Source organism: Molothrus aeneus, chromosome 20, assembly GCF_037042795.1.
Source record: "Molothrus aeneus isolate 106 chromosome 20, BPBGC_Maene_1.0, whole genome shotgun sequence".
NCBI classification, from domain to species: Eukaryota; Metazoa; Chordata; class Aves; order Passeriformes; family Icteridae; genus Molothrus; species Molothrus aeneus.
In genome coordinates, this window is record NC_089665.1 from 6,300,527 (window position 1) to 6,320,634 (window position 20,108).

Sequence of the window (20,108 nt, forward strand, 5' to 3'; positions counted from 1 at the left end):
AAGTGCTGCCAAATGGAGACCACACAGTTGAAAAAACACATTCCTTTCTGGAAAAAAGCTCAAAGAACTGAGCAGAGCTGGAGCAGGATTCTACACACATTGACAGATATTACTCTGGCATTTAAGAGATCTTGGAGAACAGTCTAAAAGTGGTAAATATTGCTTTGTTTTCACAAATATAACTCTTAATTTGTGCATGCCCACACACACATGGTTCCTCTGTGACACCAGTGGAACTTAAGCTCTTTGCTGTTGCAGACCTTTGTGGTACTGCAGTCAGTGAACTACAAAACTTTTTCTTTCACAGGGCTATTTTTAACCCAGAACAGCTCGTTGGCCCAATTCAGTGTGCACTCCCATGAAAGCAGCTGTGCTGGCACAGCCATGGGGTGGGAATATGTGGCTGGCAGGATGAGGAGAGAAGCTGCTGGCACAGCCCTGAAGGAAAACACAGTGAGCTGCAGCCTTCAATGTCTAGATGAAAATATACACAATATACTGAGCTAGAGGGACCCACAAGGATCATCTATTGCAACTCCTGGCCCTGCACAAACATCCCAACAATCCCAGAGCATCCCTGGCAGTGTTGTCCAAACATTCCTGGAGTTCTGGCAGCCTTGGGGCTGGGACCATTTCCTGGGGAGCCTGGGCAGTGCCCAGCAACCTCTGGGGAAGAACTTTTTCCTAAAATCCAACCTGCCCTGGCACAGCTCCTGCTGTTCCCTCAGGTCCTGTCCCTGGTCCCAGAGCAGAGGTTGGTGCTGTCCCTCAGAAGGATGTTGAAGACCACAGTGAGGTCTGACCTCAGTCTCCTCTTCTCCCTGCTGAACAAACCAAGTGTCCCCAGTCCATTCTCGTGAGGCTTTCTCTCCAGACTCTTCCCCATCTTTGTAGGCAAGGAACGGTGTGGCAGCAGGGCCAGGGAAGAGATTGTCCCCCTGTGCTGGGCATTTGTAAGGCCACATTTGAGAACTGTGTCCCCTCAGTTCAGGAAGGACAATGAGGGGCTGGAGCGTGACCAGAGAAGGGAACAGAGCTGGAGCACCAGGAGAGGCTGAGTGAGCCAGGAGAGCTGAGCCTAGAGAAAAGGAGGAGGAACCTTCTGGCTCTCCACAACTGCTGGAAGGGAGGCTGGAGCCAGGTGGGGGTCGGGCTCTGCTCCCAAGGAATAAGGGACAGGACGAGGGGAAACGGCCTCAAGCTGTGTCAGGGGAGGTTAAGGCTGGGCATCAAGAGGAACTTCTTCCCAGAGAAGGTCAGCAGACATTGGAAAGGCTGCCCAGGGATGTGGCGGAGTCACCGCGCTTGGAGGTGTTCAAGAAACGACCGGACGCGGCACTCCGGTCTGGTTAAGAAGGCGGTGTTCGGTCCCGGGCCGGACTCGCTGATTGCAGCGGTGTGTCCCAGCCCCACCGATGCCGGGATCGCCGGGATTGCCGGGATTCACCGACCGCTCCCGCCTCCCCCTCCCAGCCGCCCTCACACCGACCCCGCCCGCGCGGGGAGATGACGTCACGGCTCGCCGCGTGCGGTCACGTCCGGTAGGTGAGGTCAGGGCCGGGGCCGCCATTTTGAGCGGCTCCGCGGGCGGCGGCGGCGGCCGCGGGCGGGGGAGGAGCGCGGCCCCCATGGCCGGGCAGTTCGACTCCGAGGACCGGGCGAGCTGGTACTGGGGCCGGCTGAGCCGCGTCGAGGCCGTCTCGCTGCTACAGGGGCAGCGCCACGGCACCTTCCTGGTGCGCGACTCGAGCACCATCCCCGGCGACTTCGTGCTGTCGGTGTCCGAGAGCTCCCGCGTCTCGCACTACATCGTCAACAGCCTGGGGCCGGCGGGAGCCCGGCGGGCCGGCGGCGAGGGCCCCGGGGCCCCGGGTGAGTGACCCCCAGGGCCGGCGGTGCCCGCAGCCCCGCGCAGGGCAGCCGGGGCGGCTCCGCTGGGCGCCCGGGCGGTGTTCGCAGGCTGGAGCGCTTTGTGGTGGAGTTAAGCCGCGTTCGGAGCTGGGGCCGCTGCCCGAGCAGAGCCGACTGTCCGCATCTGCCGTCCTGTGCCACATGAAATTCAGCGTCCTGGAGTTGGGCATCCCGCGGCTCCAGCCTCGCACCTCTTTGTTTTCCTGACCCCCTTAGCGATAATTCATAGATTTTCCGTGTCATCTCAGCCGGGAGGTGGTTCTGTGGAAGTGTCATCCCCAAAGTCTGACTTCTGACAAGGCAGTTTTGCGGTATCGGGGAGGCTGAGTTCGAGTTTGAGTGGTGGGAACTCCTCAGGATGTAAAGGCAGTGGTTTCTTGAAATCAGATGTGAAGTTCAGTTTCTTTCCCCTTGAAAGGAGAAGTTTGATATTATTTCTCATCAGCTGAACATATAATAATGAAAACAACATGCTGAAGTGTAACACTGCCGATTGTGCCAGAGGGAGAAGCAGAATTTTTGCTGTTTAGTCCAAGTAAACCCCAGCAGTGCAGAACCCGTGGATGTGTCAGAACGTGCAGTCCAAAGGCACTGGTGTCCCTCCTGTGGGAATTAGGGAAGTTGGTGCTGGAACTGCTCGAGTTTGGATATTAATCCTTGCAAAATGATTTGGATGTGTGATTGGCATCTCTGCAAGGAGCCACTAGATCATTTTTAATTATAGTAAACCTGTGTAATAAAATATTTGGTGAACTTGTTTGGCAGAAAGTAGATAGAGACACTCTCGTGCAGGTCTGTGGGTGGAATAGGAGACTAGTTGTGGAAAGATGTAACAAGACCTGTTTTATTTTTCAGTCTCTGCACAGAGTGTTTGACTGAGGAGATAATCTGAGAGAAAACAAGATTAGTGCCAGTAGGTTTGCACTGTCACACAGGGGAAGCATTTCAGATTGGAAAATTGGGGAAAGTCTAAACTCATCCTGTTTATGCCAGGAACCTCCTGGAGCTGCACAGTGCACTCAGGTTACAGAGCTCCACAGGTAGAAGTTAAAGGTGGCTGAATTCAGCTGGAAGTGGAATTTATTGCTGCTGTGGGGGTCAGAATGGGGTGGGCTCCTGTTGCTCCGTGTGTGCTGCTGTAATTGCTGACAAGGATGGCTGGTGTTGTGTAGAGCAGAGTCAGTCACCAGGATGCTTCGTTGTGAATCCAACCTCATTGGATTTTAAAGACAGTAAAAAACACTGGGTCATGAGTGCCTGTCACTTCTGGGCACTTGTTTTTTGGGGAGCAACTCATCTCTGGAAAAACAGTGGCATCACTTCAGTACAGCCATCCTGACTTTTCTCTTGTGTTCATCCTAAGCTCAGTGACATTTTGTGGCATTCTGTGGGCTGGCTTTGGTTAAAATCATGAAGTACCTTGTAATTCTCTTCTTTTTTAAAAGAGTAGCTGTGTAAGCTGGTGCCACAGTAGGCTTAATATATCTGGAAAAGTATAATTATGTTTTGGTTGGTCTCCTTTTTATTTGTCCCCTGGAGGTTCTGGGGAGGGGTGATGCATCTCCTGCACTACAGACACTCCCACGCTGATTTCAGTAATTTTAATTAAATCATGCCTCCATGCTGATACTGCTGTCTTCACACTCCAACCAAAGAAGGTGCTGGGGAGGTGTATATTGAATTATACTCCAAGTGTAATTAAGGTGCTCTTCCAGAAGAAAATAAGTGGGAGGTTGTTCTGCAGTGCAAGGGAGGTGAAAACAGCAGAAGATTGAAGATGATTCCGTGTTTGGGTAGGGAAGCTAATGCAGTGAAAAGAGTTAAATGTTTGCAAATTGTCCTGCTTGTTTACTGTGGCCAAGTTAAAACATTAGGAAAAACAAAATTACTATATTTTAGTATGGTATAAATTTTTTAGCATTTTATTGTTTGGCAAATGCACAGGTCTCTCTGGGAAATTTGAATACTCCAGGTTGGGTTCTTGGGTTGATTTGTGTTGGGCTCAGTGTCTGTGAAATTCCTGGCTGCTCTCAGGGACAGGGAAGCCTCAGCACAGAATGAATGAGATGAGGAGCTCTGGCTTCCCTAAAAACCACAATATCACAAAAACATGATACCTTCTTTGATTTCTGAAGTAGAAAGTGAAGTTGCAAACTCTTTGTTAAATTGACCTTTTGACTGATGCTGCAGTTTCTAACTTCTTGCAGGTGATTTTTCAACATAACAAAGAAAAAATAATTGAACAGAGTTTTTTATATCTTCCTGGAATGTTTTAATGATGTTAAAAATAGGATAAATCACTGAATTATGGGAAAGAAAAACATTCTGTTTTCAGTGGAAATGGATACTTTGTGATGAAGTATCACAGTAATGGCTAAAGAAATCCCAAAGAAGACAAAGTGCCCCATGCAGGCATTAGCATGATGATGGACAGCAGAGGAAATATTTAATGTATCATGTATTTATGATGTGACATGGAGGCTTGGGGTAAAAATGTGTGATATGCACTAAAAAATGCCTGAAATACCTAAAGTTAGAAATGCTCTCTGTTGAGAATGCAGCATTACAGAGATAGAAGCCTTAATGTTTTTAAATTTGTCTGTCTGAAGTAGACAAATATAACTGCTAAAATGCAGAAATGGATGTTTTCACAGTTAGGAGTTTTAAGAACATGATTGTGAATTGAATTTTTCTAAATCCCCTCCATTGTGACTGAACTTCCTGGAATCACAGAGTCCTTACAGAATGATACCCACACCTAGCCCTGGCTGAAGTGGCTTTAGGCATGTGTGAGCAGAGTGGTTTAACTCTGATGCTTGGGTTTTGGTTTTATTTTCATTTTTATATTGGGATAAAAATATATTTAAATGCAAGCTAGTTGTAACTTTAGAAAGTGCCTGTATTAGACATCTGCTGTTATCCTGTGATCTGTAAATGATGACTGCAGTGATCAGAAATGAGTGTAACTCCTCAGTGAATGTTTTCCTGGTGTGCTCAGAGCTCTTCCACTCAATAGAGTTTTATGTTTTTATAGGGTGTTCCTGGGGTTTATTTGTTCTGCTCAGCATGAGTAGGAAGGTACTTGAGAAGAAGGAAAAAAGGTGTCCCTGTGGGGGTGGGGGAAGCACAAGGGCTGGAATGTGGTGCCTTCAGAGCCCAGTTCCCATCTGCTCCACGAGGAAGTGGCTTACATCATTGGGTGTCTTACTGCTGATAAGAGCAGCTTTTCTGGCCCTAAACACACTCTGAATTGGGAAAGGGAGCCACCCTTACAGAATAAAACTAGATGTAAAAATAAAGACCTGTATTTCCGTGAAGGAAGAGTTTCCAAAGCTTGGGAATAAAGAGAAAACTCCCTGTTGACACTAACAATTGGAGTGAAGGAAGAAATGCAAACCCCCTGAGGTGTCTGAGAAGGTGAGAAGTGTCTCTGTGGTTTCACCACCTGCCCAACCAGCAGAATATTGGGTGGTTTATAGCCCAGATCCCCAGGATCTGGACAATATTTAAAGCACACACCAGCACTTTTCCCCAGACTGACACAAAGGCAGCTCAGTGTCAGAGGGTTGTGACAGGAGGGAATGTGCATCATAAACAGAGAACTGATATAAGCCAGGTTTGAGACTCTCTTCAGTTGTGGAACCCTTTGGATTTTAACTCTTTCCTCACCTTTTGTGGCATCCTGAGATGGTGGAGTTACGTTAGTAAGATGGAGTAAGGAAGAAAGAGGATATTCAGCCCTTTGTGCTTCTCATTCAAAAAGTTCATCTTGCTCAGCTGAGCAGTGCTGGTGGTGGAGGTACTCCCTGAGCAACTCTTGTTCAGCTGTGCCAGGCTGCAGAAAGAGAATTTCCAGTACTCCAGTGTCCCAGGTTTCACAGGCAGTGACAAGGGACTCACCTGTCCATGCTCGTGCTCTTCCTGGGAGCCCTCAGAAGATGTGCACACTCTGCTGCTCAGCCTTGTGCCTTCCAGGGGAATCCCAGGAGTATGAAGGAAAACTGCTCTTATTCCCAAAAAACCCCACTCACTTTGTTGCTGTAACTTTTTCTTGTGTTAGATCTTGCCTGAATTATTCCATTGGCCTGCAGGTATGAGCAGTGTCACAGTTCAAAGAAGAGGCTGAAGAATTCCTCTGAAATCTGTTAATCTGTGAATTTCATTATACCTGGGAATGACAAAAGTCAAGAGCCTGTAGGGACTGGAATCATTTCCCCACTGCATGTGAACATCACTTGGGTCATTGTAGCTGAAGAAGATCCACAAAAGATTTAAACTGATGGAAGATTTTCCCCTTGCTTGGGAAGGTGGAGTCTGCATTTTACCACCTGTGACTTTGAACTATGTTGACCTTTTAATGCCTGTTTTAGCTAAATTTTAGGAGTCTTCTATTTAAGTTCTCCAGATGATTATGAGATTGCTGCCTTTATATTAATTGATGATTAATTTAGATTAAGTTTTTAGATTTCTTGTTCTAGATCTTCTGTAGCTGCCATACATTTTTAAAAAGAAAAGCATCAGAAGTGCACGTGGTTTTCTGGCAGTGTGCTCTTTGGGAGGGTGACATCTCTCCTTTCTGATTCTTTTCTCTCTGTCCCTTCAAGGAGTGCATTGATCTTTCTGATCCCAGAGTTTGGAGGGTCTGTGTCCCCTGGCTGTTGTTCAGCTGTGCAAAACACCTCTTAGGATCTGATTTTCCAGGATTCAGTCCAGTGATTTCTGTCACTCCTTCTCTGTACATAATGTTCCAGAGGACTTTTCTTCTTAAAGTCCAACTTGTATTCAGGTACTCTTGGCAGGTCCCTCAGGCTGTTGTGCATTAATTCAAGAGGGTGGACCTGTTCCAAAGCAAAAAAAAAAAAAAAAAAGACACTCCAAAATGCCTTGTTCATGCTGGTGAAGATTGAAGATTGACCAGGCTGATGAATGTTACTGATGAACTGCTCATTTCCTGTGACCTGTGAAGATTTTTCAGTGAGTCCCACATTGCTGACAGAGCTCAGCCCCCTGGCTGAGTCAGCTTGTAGCAGGTTTCACTGAGGTAAATTGGTGTTTCAGGATCTCTGTTTCTGTCATGTGAAATAAGTTCCATGTCACTGAACTTCCCTGAGACTCAGTCTTCTCCATATGGGTTGCAAAGAGCTTTGCTGCTCTGCTCCTAAAGTTCCTATGACTTTTTCTTTTTGCTCAGATGTCAAGTTTTGATCTTAAAGCTAAAGGTAAAATAGTGCTGGATATTTGTGCATGTTTCTGTCACCAGGTTGGTCTGAGACCTGATGTGTTCCCACTTCTACCTCTAGTGAAGTGCAGCATTCCCAGATTCTGTTTTCCACTGAGCTGTTCTGAAGTGGTGCAGGCATTGCTGCCTGTCCAGCCACAATTCCTGTCCTGTGAGCCCACAGAGCTGACAGTGCCACTGGGATGGAATTCCAGGGTTCTGGCCAAGTCTAGAGCTCTAAGTTGCATCTCAGCAACAAAAGTTGAGGGGGTTTTGCATCCTCTCAGCACTACACTGTGGGAGAATATGATGGATTCTTCATTCTCTTCCCATGCTGGGCTCGCTTTTCTCACTGATAATTACATTAACTTCCTTTATCTCTGGTGATGCCAGTTTGAGGGGGTTTTTTTTGCAGTTTTTCAAGGCTATTGCTTTTGGATTTTGGCTCACTGTGTTTGTATTCATTTCTTTAGAGAGCCTTTCAGAGCTGTTAAAGCATGCAGACATGCTTTTTCCAATGACTTAGTTCTGCTCCTTCGAATTTCCTTTAAGCAGCTCCACTAATGCTCCTGTTCCTTCAGGATACTTCAGAACTCATTTCTCGGGTGTTGCTCTTATTGAATCTGCCCTTTTCTCTGTTAGAACCCCTTTCTGCTCTCCTGAAAGAACTTGTTGTAACATTGGCTTTCCATGCTGACAGTGCTACTTTGCAGGGAGTTTTGGATCAGTGACAGCTTGAAAGATTCTGCTAGCTTTGTGCTCCAGAGCTAAGGCTTGGGACTGTTAGATATTCCCTGCAGAGAAAACAGACTTGCAAAGTAAGCATCTCTGTCTTGCTAAAAGAGTTACTCATTAAAGTATAAATCTTGTCATCTGCACTCCCTTCCCCCAGCCTTCCCCAGTTCTTCCCATAACTGATGGCATGGGGCATGGTGGAAATAGAACATCGTGTGTGTGTTTTTCCCTAGCTGAGCCTGAAGAACATAAAATGGAAAAAAAGCACAGCACACAGATTGGAAATGGATATTCTGCAGTTGTAGTGATGCTTGTAATGGCTTGGATGTGAACATCATCTGTATTCCAATGTATTTGAGGTTTGGATTTATACCTTAGGCTCCATCTGACAAACATGGCAAAGAAGCTACAAGACTTGAGATTAAAAGGCTGAGTCATACCTGTTATGAAAATATAGGTTGTTGCTTTACATTGCATAGAATGGAGATAATTTTCTTTTCTGGTACCTTTTATCAAAATGAAAAATAACTTTATTTGCTCATTGACATCAGTTGTTGCTGCCGTGCAAAGCAGTTTTCTGTAGTGTCCATGCCTTTAACCCAAGGTGTTACAACAGGTAAATGAGCATCGTTGCAGTGTTGTTCTTTGGAAATAGATCTGAACAGCAGAAGAGAGTTAAAAAAAATAATTTTCTTGAAATGGTACCAAAATTTACTTCCTATATTTAGAGTATAAAACAGGAGAATTGTACAGGCTCCTGAGAAACCCTAATGTATTGGGCATTTTCATCTGTTGGGTCCATATAATACTGAAAGAAACAAAGATATTTTTATCATAATTTGGGAAGTTTGGTGGTGCCAAAGAATTTCTCTTTTCCTTCCTTGACAAAATCTTTTTAAAACAACCTGTACTCATGATCATGATAGTGCTGCCTTTGATTGAAAATACTCAGAAAAGCTGAATATGATGTCATGGTGATCAAATTCGGTGTTGAAATACTTCTGTTTAAATATATTTGTCTTCTCAAAGGTTTGATTTGTAGTTTTAATGCTCTCCTTGACATGTTGCCTTCTCTTTTCAGGGTCGAATCCCACCAGATTTCGAATAGGTGACCAAGAGTTTGATTCTTTGCCATCTTTACTGGAATTCTACAAAATTCACTATTTGGACACTACAACCTTGATAGAACCCGTTTCGCGCTCGAGGCAGAACAGCGGGGTCATCCTCAGGCAGGAGGAGGCCGAGTATGTGCGAGCCCTCTTTGACTTTAATGGCAATGATGAGGAAGACCTCCCCTTTAAGAAAGGAGACATCCTGAGAATCCGGGATAAGCCTGAAGAGCAGTGGTGGAACGCAGAAGACAGCGAAGGGAAGAGGGGAATGATACCCGTTCCTTACGTCGAGAAGTATAGACCTTCCTCTGCTTCAGTCCCCACTCTGATTGGAGGTAACCAGGATAGTTCCCACCCACAACCACTGGGTGGGCCGGAGCCAGGGCCCTATGCCCAGCCCAGCATCAACACTCCGCTCCCTAACCTCCAGAATGGCCCTATTTATGCCCGGGTTATCCAGAAGCGAGTCCCTAATGCCTACGACAAGACAGCCTTGGCTTTGGAGGTACATAATGGGCAAAATTTAGAAGGAAGAGATCTGTTCAAGGGATTTCCCTTTCGCTCACGTGCTAGTTTTGGAGGAATGAGAAAGGGAAAAGCTTTGTTGTGCTGGTTTTATGTCGTCATTAATAAGTTATGGATCAAACGAGTGACTCGAGTCACTTGTAAATTAAATTATTGTTGATTATTATTAGGTTACTGAACCAGTATCGTGTCTGTTGTCAGCCATCACTAACATAAGTGTTTCCCCATCCATGTTTTCAGTTCTGAAATGTTTATTTTGGGGGGAGGGAGAGGGAGCAGCTCATAAATGGTGTGTCTGAACCTGTGTTTGCTGTTGTGTGCCTCACCACAATCTGTTCAAGGTGTGCTGGGTTGTTTGTTGGTTTGTGTTGTGTTGGGTATTTTTTTCTCCCCAATGTGTCAGCAGTTTTAAAGCAATCAGTAGAAACATTGGTACACTCTGAAATTACCTGGACTGAGATGATGATCACACATAGAATTTAATTGTAACATCACCTCAAGCAGATTACTTTGGGTTTAGGTTTGAGGCAGGAGCATTTTACAGTTCACACCACAGTTTGTTAGTCTGGTATAAAGCAGTGATTGATGGAGCAGAGTATGTAGTAAAGCACTGAGGTTTCCCCAGGTTGATTCACTTCCTGACAGGATCAAGTCATTGCACAGGCCCTTTTTGATTTCTCTTTTTTCCTCTTAAAAAGGTGTCTGGAGTGCTCTATCTCTCCACATCAGATAGTCCTCCCCAAGTTACACTTGAGGAAATTGAGACTAAGGTATTCCCTGTGGCAGACCTTTGCCTTGGGATATGTAAATTGTATCCTTTAATCTAGGCTTTCTTTGAGCTAGAGGCTCTGGAATTTCCTGATACCTAATTGACTTCCTGTTTATATAACATTTTAAGTACTTGGGAAAAAGCAGTTTCTGTGCTGAGTCAGAGCATCTCCTCTGCACTCTCAAATACTTTGTGTAATTGTGCATAGCACAGGGGGCACTCCAGGACTTCAGGCATCTGGCAGCTGTGGGTGTGTGTCTGGTGCAGCACATGCTGCAGATGGGTAACTGATGTGCAGCTGGCAGATGTGAAATCTCTCCCATGTAGGTAGGAAATACACTCTGAGTTGCTACACATTCTGTTACAGGGCTGAATAATTTTAGGTTTAGGTATAGAAATTGATGTAAACTCAGGAGATTTTGGGGAAATGTGAGGATTTTTACCCTTCAAACTCTCATAAAGGTTAAAATGCTGTCTCTTTCCCTTTTTCTCACCCTTTCCACCCAGGTACCTCCTGGAGCTTGGCAACATTCCTGAATGCAGGCTGTTGTAATTACCAGATGTTAGATTGGTTTTCAGCCTCTGGATACTGTTGGGGCATATTTAGCAAAACCTTTTGGCTTTCTTTCTGAATTTTGCATTTTCTTAAGCCTTAACTTCACACTTTATTTCACTAAAGAGCCCCACACTGCTGCCCAGTGCAGGATTTGGGAGCATGGAGTGAAACAGGGAGGGTGAGGAAATGCTGCTAATCCAGACCATAAGCAACTTAGAGTGAAAGGAAATGCTTTCCACGCTGGAGAGCAGCTTGTGGGTGCCAGGGCTGATCTTGGGTTAGTTCAATCCTCTTCACCAAAACTCACATGATCTGGCAAGAGTGCTGTGCTGTAGGAAGAGCAGTTTTGTGGGTAGCACCTCTCTTTTCTGAGCTGCCTTACACCTCTAGAGTCTTTTACTAACTGATGGGAAAGGCTGAGTAGCTGAAGGATTTGGGAGAGGGAGCTGAGAAGTGTCAGCTCAGCTTGGCTGTGTGACCACAGGAGATTTCTGATGTCCAGAAATGGCCTTTGTGGGCCTCTTAAAACTACTTCAATATTTATCAGTTGACACCTTGGCCCTCTTGGTTAGGGTATTATATTCCTGTCTTGCTCTCCATTTAAGAAATGCAATAGCACTTGTGGTTCTTCATTCTGTATGTAATATTGCAAACGTGTAGTTTTAAAAAGTGAGCCATTTATCACTGCTTCTAGTGGCCTTCAAAGCTTTGCAGCTTTTATCACTTCCAATCACAATGTTACTGAGTTGCTTTCAATGTCTGTACAGGAAAAAAAGCAATATGCACTTCATTTTCACCAAGTTTTCCTTCATCCTGTCTATCAAAGTGCTGTCTCTTGTTGTCTCCTTTCTCCACATTCCCTTTCACTTCATGGTGTTCCTTCTCTGTTTATTTAGAGATCTCTTTCTTAGATAACTTAGTAGAGAGCATTATGTAAATCTTATCAGGCCATTTTTGCCCAGACCTCTTTATAAATACAGCAAGTGGGATTCTTTCCAAATGAAAACTCTTATCCTTAAATCTGGCAATATTCATGGGAGGGGGTGGATCCCACTGCTTCTCTTAGAAAAATAGATTCTTAACATCAAACAGTTTTTGCCCAAACTGCAAACAGAATATCTGTGCTGTTCTGTTATTTTAAGCCTGACATGCTTTTGAAGAGTTCAGGGAAGGAGGATCAGAGCAGATGATGTTCTAATGAAGTCTGTGCTCTATTATGGAGAAAAGATTCAGCAGAAGTTAACATTTATTTTGCATGTAACTGGACCTATGCAAGGAGTTTGCAGTCTATTTTAAGAGAAAATAGAGGAGGAAAAGGGAAGATCTGTGTGGTGAATGACTCTGAGATCGATCGATTTATTTTTTTTCTTTGTAACAGTAGCAGAACTCTGCCACCTTGACCTCACCAAAGAGGAGTACTTGGAATAAAACCACAGCATACAGAAGTCTTCACTTGAACCTTCAGTTTTGCTTTGAAGCATATGGGGTATATTTAGTTGTAAAGCTTCTGATGAAGACTGAGACAAAGCTGGCTTTCTAGCAGGGTACAGTGTTGTTCCTGAGGTGCTGTGCTTGGTGGGATGATGCACTATGGACTAATGTTGCCATAAATCAATGCTGAAAGTGAGGAGAATTCTGAGACAGCATCCACTCCTAGCCTAAAGGTTTTAAAACTTCAGCACTTGTAATAATAAGTAATTTTTGGAAGGGTTCTCTATAGTGTCTGCAGGAGAGTGGTTGAAATACAGCTTACTAGGCAGAGGTTTGAAGCAGATCTAGAAAGATCTTTCAGTTAGTCAGGCTCTAATGGAGCCATTTTATTAAGTCAGCATTTGTGAAATGGTTCATGCTTGCTTAGAGTTAGTCCTGCTTTGACACTTGTAAAGATTTATAGGTAGATATGTAAGAATGAATGAGAAGGTTTATATACATAAATGAAATGGGAATAAAAACTGTATCAGTGTGTCTGCTAAATGAAATTACTGGCAAGAAAGGAATATTTGATCTCAGAGGTCTCTCCTCATTGAACAATTACTGAAAAGCAGCTTTCAGGTGTAGCTCTGTACAGTAAGGGAGTTCATAGTTGAGTGTCCTTGGCTGCAGTGACCCTGAAACACCCCTGGAACCAAAAAGCAGCTCCAGGATGCTCAGGGAGCTGGGGAGCTCACAAGCATCCCATAGTGTAGCTGTGTCATTGCTCTGTTGGACCCACCTTTTGCAGGTGAGTTTATTGTGAGGCATCCAAGATAAACCCTAATGAACACTAATTAGGGTGTGATAGAGCAAAGGCCAACATTCTGCAAACCAGTGCAAGTGGGGCTTTTCCCTTCCCAGTGGGCTGGAGGTTAAACACTGCTCTGGTGAGGGCTGATCTGTAGATTACATCCAGGTCTGAAGCAGTTTGAAGTTATCTGGGACGTTGTTCTGGTAATGGCTGTGATTAGGAAATCAGATTTTCCACTTCTAGTATTGTCACATTGAATCTTATCCTTGTTAAATTATAGCTGATGTATTGTTTTGGTCAGCAGAGTGTTTTTTTGGTACAACCCCCCAGTGGTTATTAGCAGTAGCAAAATTACACAAACTGCATGATTAAATTCCTAAAGAGCTGAAGCTTGCATTCAGAACTGGAGGAAGGCTTCCTTTTTGCCTGTAGCTAATACATAAGAGGATTTTCTTCAAAATATGATTCATTAAAATGTCTATACTAATGACTACAAAAGGCAAAATAAAGCTACAGCAAGAGTCCCAATGGACCTCTCATTACCAGATAAGTAATCATGAGAGGTATGGGAAGCTTAATTAAATGTCCATGAAAGGAGTTGAATTTATGAACTGTTAAAAGCTGTTCTGGCAAAAGATTTCAAGTGATTAAAACCTGTAAAGTTAATGGAGATTGGTAACATCTGAAATTGTTTTCCTTGTTCTTTGTTGGCTGCCTGGAAAGTGCAAATAATGAGGTTGTGTTCTGGATGGATTTGGAACACAGTGATGAGCATCTGTGTAAACTATAACTCTATATTCAGGGAATTTCTGGATGAAATGCAGCGAGGCCTTTGGCCACACCCTCAGAGTTTATTTACAGTATTAGTGAAAGAAAATAGAGTCTATCTATCCCAAAAGCATCCTCCATCTGTGATGTGGGAAGAACTCTAAAAACCGTTGTGCCTTACTCGTAAATCAGATTATTGATAAAATTCTGCAGAGGGGTAGAATGGGTAGACAGCTTCTCAGTGGTGCATTCATGAACTCTGCAGTGAGTGTCCTTACAATGTACACTGTGCTTCCTCGGGCTGTGTGCCTGCCACTTCATTAAGTACCCTTCAATATGAGCAGAGCTGGGCACTGATCACACCTAGACTCGTGTCCTGGTTTGAACTACCTGCACAGCCCTGGGGAAGGGCCTGCTGTGGCTGTGCAGTTTGTCCCTGTGTCACAGGGGGATGATAGAGGGTGCCTTTGGAATTGGTGCTGGCAATATTAGGGTGGAGATTAGAATAGGAGATGTGTTCCTGGGCAAGTGGGAGAGGCATCTGTTGTCTTTACTATTCCCATGAGTGCTGGACTTGGCAGTGCTGAGTTAATGGTTGGACTCTGACCCTGAAGATCTTTTCCAACCTAAACAATTCTGTGATTCAGTGGGATTTATTTCTCTGAGAAATCCATGCTGGGAAAGCCTGGAATGCCATCTGGCTTTGCCTTTGGTAGTGGCTGACTCTGGATGTCCAGAGCAAGAACAGAGCAGCCTTATGGCACTTTACACACTTGTTATAATCTGTGAAGAGAGAGAGATCCTCCACTTTCCAACTTGAGAAGTGGAAACTTTTCCAAAACTAAAGAGCAGTTGAGCTTGCAGATTAGTGTCCACTTGGTCCAGGTGCAAGTAGGAATGGACGTGCCTTGCTTTCTGAGGCTCTGCATGGAGTCCCAGCCCAGCAAGGCACGTTTATCAGGATAGCACCTATGGCAGGTCCCAGGAGCACTTGGAAAGATTGGTTTTGGATTACTGACTCTTCAGTTCAGGTGGTTCTCACCTGATTTAGACACAGTTCTTTATATACTTTCTTGGAGTGAATGGCATTGGGGACAGACAATGTCTGGACTAAAGCTGCTTTTTATGGGTGTGTATCTGGTGCACGTGGGTGAAGCACACCAGGGAGGGGTGGCAGCTGATCCTGCCTGCATTTCTGGTTTGTAACGTGTTTATTTCTTACCCCACAGGTCGGTGAGCTGGTAAAGGTCACAAAGATTAACATGAGTGGTCAGTGGGAAGGAGAATGTAATGGCAGACGTGGTCACTTTCCATTCACACACGTCCGTCTGCTGGATCAACAGAATCCTGACGAGGACTTCAGCTGAGTGTGGCTCAACAGTTGCTCTTATAGATGGGAACAATCTCAACTTGTTTTTATTGCAGATGCCATCAAGACTAAGCTCGGACCGACGCTGCAAGTGGTATTGCTTGGATAAGCATTCTGATAACCTGCAAACCCCTGGGACTCAACACCACCATTCCTTAAGCAAGGGTCGTGTAATTCAGGGTACGACAGTAGATAACTCGTGTGTCCAGTGGCAGAACTAGGCCATGATTAGAGGTTGTAATGCCTGCTTATGTCCACGTGCATGGCAGCCTGGACCTTCCAGCAGCAGCAGCTGGAGAAAGCAGTGCTGTAGGTGTTCAGAGAACATTTACAGCTCTCTCCGGGCCCATTGCTTATGTTGCTTCTTCCTCAGGCAATGAAGATCAACCGTAGACAATTCAATACCTTGATAGAAATTTCACAAATTTCTCCTGGAGCTCTCTCCGTGTTTTCTTCCATCCTGGTTCTCTGTCCTAGAAAGGCTCTGCATGATCAGTTAGCTGTGCACAGCACAAACTGAGGCAGGGCCCGCTGGGCACAGCCTTATGATTTACAGATCCTTACCATTTCCATGGTAAATGACAGATCCAATCAACCTCAGAATTCTAGAAGCTTGTGGACACTAGATTGATTTCTTCAGTACTGTTGATGCTTCAAACATAGCAGCTGATTTTAATTTAAGATTTTTATTAACACACAGTATCTCCTTTTATCCACAAATACAAGGCTTATGGAAGTGTAAACCTCCATATCAGTGCTGAAAAATACGTGCATAGCACTTTAATACGTAGCTTTAAAGCAGTGTTTGATTCACTAAATATACTAAAATATTGACACTGCTTTCCAATAAAATTAAATTGTGTAGGGCTAGTTTAATTTTTCTGGAATTCTTCAATATTGTACAATACTGTTACAGTACAAATCAGTGTCAAGCACGGTGAACTGACAAACCAAATATTAGTTTTATTTTAAAGACAGTCTGGGGACTCTTCTGGTTTAATTCCCATCTGTAAAATATTTGATAGTGAACTCATGAGGATTTTATTTTTAATAAACTAATGGAAAATAATTGTGTGCTTCTGGATTGATTCTCAAAAGGCATAATAGAGTAAATATGGCTTCCTAGCTCATGATGAAAATCAGTGCATTGAGTAGGCAGTATTATGTACTGCTTGATGGTTGTTTTTTAGTCTGTTCTTCTAATTATCTGGTTTTCTCTAATATAAATCAGAATGGATTTAGTAAGTTTTGTAAACTGAAATTAAACACTGAAATAACTCTCCCTTGCCTGTACCCTGGGTTGCTTTCCAAGCACAGCACTCTGGTGACCAAACTAAATTTTGTAACTTTGACTACAGTATAATCCATGCAGAAGGGTTTTTCTAAATAGTATCAAACTGAAACTGGTGGGTTTGGTTGCTTCAGACCCGTGTGACCCCAAGGCTCATGGGTTGCATGTGCTGCCAAGGCCTTTGCTGCAAGGCATCGACCCTACAACAATACTGGTAACACTTTACCTCAGAACTCTGTAACATGCTGGAAATGATAATATTTCTGTTCTATTTAAGTACTAGTTGTTTTACTTCAAAACTAATCCATCAGCAAGTCTGAGTAATGTTCAGGTTATGGGCACTCATTAATTCTGTGGACTAACGTTGATCACACTTGTCCATCACCAGTCTCATGAGCACTACTGAGGATTAAAATCAAAAACTGACAGCAGGGACAGTGGGGTAAGAATGGAAACAAGGAATTGCAGCTCTGTTCTACCTTGGATTGCTATTCTGGTTAGGGTGACGTGCCAGTGATTGTGGGAGCTCTTCTAGCTTAGTACAAAATTTACTTTGAGGGGAAAAAATTGTGAAACTAACTCTAGGTTCTGTAACTTATCAGGGTCTTTAAGGCTGATTTGTTGTTTTCCTCTGATCTTGATATTCACTGTAACTGTTCAGCTGCACTCTAAATAACAGACTTAAAACTGAGTTTTTCAGTTGCCCATATATGCTTATGTTTGTCTTCAGGTATTGCAAAAGGAACATAATAAACACTGTGTCATTAGAGTGACACTGTTCTGAAGTATTTTTGCCAATTGCAGTTAATGAAAGCCCATATATTTCTACCTTTCCAATCAGGAATTCAGATACCAAAAGATAATTTTTCTGGAAGTTTTATTATGCAAACCTTGCCTTTTTAATACAAAAGACATTAATTGAATTAACTAGCAAGTTCCCTGCAAACTTTGTAGATGTGGTTTTGTTAAGATTGTATAAATTGTGAATATTTGTACACTTTGAAAGAGCAAAATAAGGAAACTAGAGGAGTCTTAATAGCTGCTGTTACACTAGAACCCCAAGTTCTTCTCAAGCATTTTTAGCTGACTGATACATTATTGCAACTGTTTCCCACTCTTCAGTTCTAAGCTGAAATGTGATTTTGTTTTATAGGTGATAGAAAGGAGTATGAATTTGGACAAAATAGACATTTCAACTTGTCAGGGTCTTCAAGGGAAATAGGTAGAACCCATGTCCATGAACATGTAGAGGAAATCCTTTTGTGGCCTTTGTTTATCCTCTTCTATTTGTTCCCTCCCTTCTCCCAATGCGTGCAAAAAAATCATTGCTCAGAATGTTGGTCACAATCTTTTGTCTCTTCCTTGGCTGTGGTTTTGGTCTCTTGTGCATAGGCAGGTGTTAGAACTAGAATAATCATTTCTAGAAATACACCATGAAAGCAGAATGCTCAATTACACTGTGTTCTTCTGGTGCATTTACACGTTATATCACACTAAAAAGTACAACTGGCTGCTATGGTTTTTTAATATATATTTCATTTTGGTAAGCCCCTGCCTTTTTACTAATATATGACCTGGTTAAATCTTGTTAATCTGTTTGAATTGTATTTGTTAATAATGCAAAGATTTCTAATCATCTTTAAGAGCAAAACACTTCCTTTTTGTTAATGGTTTTGGGGAAGGATTCTAACCAAACCTGTTTGGAGAAAAATATGAACATGTGCCATTGTATTATAACACTATCCACTTTCTTGACAGTTAAAGTCCTTTTTTATTTTTTTGTAGCATGTAATGTATATGTTCATAGTACGTGAAGTAAATAAAAGTATAGCCAAAACTTTGACTCAGTCATTCTCAATCAGTTCTTGGAGTACTTGCATGTAATTATTAAAAATAGAGGGGGTGTGGCCATTTTTAATTGGCCATGTTAGTATGAAAATCATTAAACACAGCACTAGAGAAATAAGACAAACCAAGGTAACTAAATTAACTTATCAAACAATAAAATATGGCTTTTTCTAAAAGAAGGTGACTTTCTGTAATTAAATGAGTCAAGGGGTTGGGGGAAATGTATATTCTCATTAAAAAAACCAAACTTGAGAGGAATATTAAGATGAGATTTTGTAGCTCTTGCTCTCAATTCTACCTGAGCAAGTGTGTCAGGGAATAGTCTGGGGATTGTTTGGATGGGAAGTTTGGGAAGATCAAAAGCTGTTTATATATTCTTAGAAATACCAGTGAAAACAAAGTTACACAAACGAATACCAGCAAAATCTCCTGCAGGAGTCTACAAATGGTTCAGAAGAGCTGGTTTTATGTGTGGTGGTGTGAGAGCACTAACTCAGTGAAAGGCCAGGGTGTGCAGGTGCTGTCAAGGGCTGAAGGACAGAAAATCAGGATCAGAATCCCATGGGGAGCAATGTTTGTAATGTCAATCTGCATTAAAGCTGCTTTTGCCACACTATTCCTTCAAAACTGCCAGGGGACGGTGGCCCTTAGGCCCCAGGGATAAGAATCTTGGTGTGTCTCCACACAGCAAAGATGATTCCATCAGCTCCAGATGGAAAAAACCCTCAATCTTTCACAGGTAGAAGCCCCCAGCTTTGCTCCAGTGCTTACCCACTGCAAAGGTGCCTTTTAATGAGATGAGCTGAGAGAATTTCAGAGCTCCCTGCAGCCAAAAGGAAGAGGCTGTGCCTGCCCTTCCCCAGGGCCCTGCCAGCCATCCCCTCCTGCTTCACCTTGAACTCCCTGAGCTGATGGAGCACAGGGCTCAAGCACAAAACTGCTTTTCCTTTTCCATTCCCTCTCCTTTCAGCTGTGGGGTTTGGCTGCAGCAGTGGTGGAATGAATTAATGTGAAAGTTCGGGGGGCAAAGGGCAAGCAAGGATTGCATCAGCAAATTGTGCTGTATTTCCTTGGATTAGGCTGTTTATTCCTCATGCTTTGCCAAATCCCTGACCAATTTCCAAATATCTGAATGCCATCTGTAACGAGTGCATTCAAAAGAATTTCAAGTATTTAGACAATAAGCTATTATTTAGCAAGGGTACCAAGAATGCACCTCACTTCTGGCAATTAAATCTGCTTGAAGTGTCCTGATTTATTGATATTATGAACACCCTGCAACCTGAGTGCCTGCTGAACACGAGGATAACAGAAAAAATCCTATATTGATCCAAATCTAATTTATTGTGCACAGCTCCCCAAGTCTCTGCTGGAAAATAGACTTTTATGGTCAAGAGAGTGCAGAAGTGATTTGCAAGTCTTAAAAATTTACACAGAGATAGTGACTGTGCACTACTGGGACCTTTTAAGTGCCAAACTTTGTATCACATATTTACCATCAATTCAGAAGTAAAGGTTTACAATGATTCCCAATTTCAGCAAAATCAGCATTTTCTAATCTTACTTCAAATAAATCAAAAACAGCAATTTTTTTTTCTGGACTTGACACCTAATTTTCAGTGACCTTAGTCACTGATGTCTTTGCTTTTAAAAAATCCTGATTAGATTATCCTGATCTGTGAAAAAGAGGGCCTAAATATCCCTTGAAAACAGAGCATTGATTTTCTGAGCAAGTGATATAAAAATAATTCTGTCAAGTTTTTAGATTTATTTATAAGAAAA

The 20,108-nt window shown here is 43.2% G+C and overlaps 1 protein-coding gene across 3 annotated transcripts; it reads left to right on the plus strand.

Annotated features, from left to right (window-relative positions):
* Nucleotides 1-1,556: 1,556 nt before the first annotated feature.
* On the plus strand, nt 1,557-18,321 carry CRK (CRK proto-oncogene, adaptor protein). Of its 3 annotated transcripts, XM_066563411.1 has the most exons (4): nt 1,557-1,872; nt 8,946-9,481; nt 12,208-12,312; nt 15,048-18,321. In XM_066563411.1, exons 1-4 carry the CDS (start codon nt 1,629-1,631, stop codon nt 15,183-15,185), a joined length of 1,023 nt encoding a protein of 340 aa, XP_066419508.1. In that variant the 5' UTR covers nt 1,557-1,628; the 3' UTR covers nt 15,186-18,321. The 3 variants fall into 3 exon arrangements, with proteins under 3 accessions (XP_066419508.1, XP_066419506.1, XP_066419507.1); XM_066563409.1 differs by lacking the exon at nt 12,208-12,312; XM_066563410.1 differs by lacking the exon at nt 12,208-12,312 and having other exon boundaries at nt 8,946-9,311; nt 15,048-15,159.
* Nucleotides 18,322-20,108: the final 1,787 nt, after the last annotated feature.

Coding starts and splice junctions, on each gene's coding strand:
- CRK (XM_066563411.1), top strand. CDS start 1,629: ATGGCCGGGCAGTTCGACTCCGAGGACCGGGCGAGCTGGTACTGGGGC. Junction 1,873..8,945: donor CGAGGGCCCCGGGGCCCCGG/GTGAGTGACCCC, acceptor TTCTCTTTTCAG/GGTCGAATCCCACCAGATTT. Junction 9,482..12,207: donor AGACAGCCTTGGCTTTGGAG/GTACATAATGGG, acceptor TTGTAACAGTAG/CAGAACTCTGCCACCTTGAC.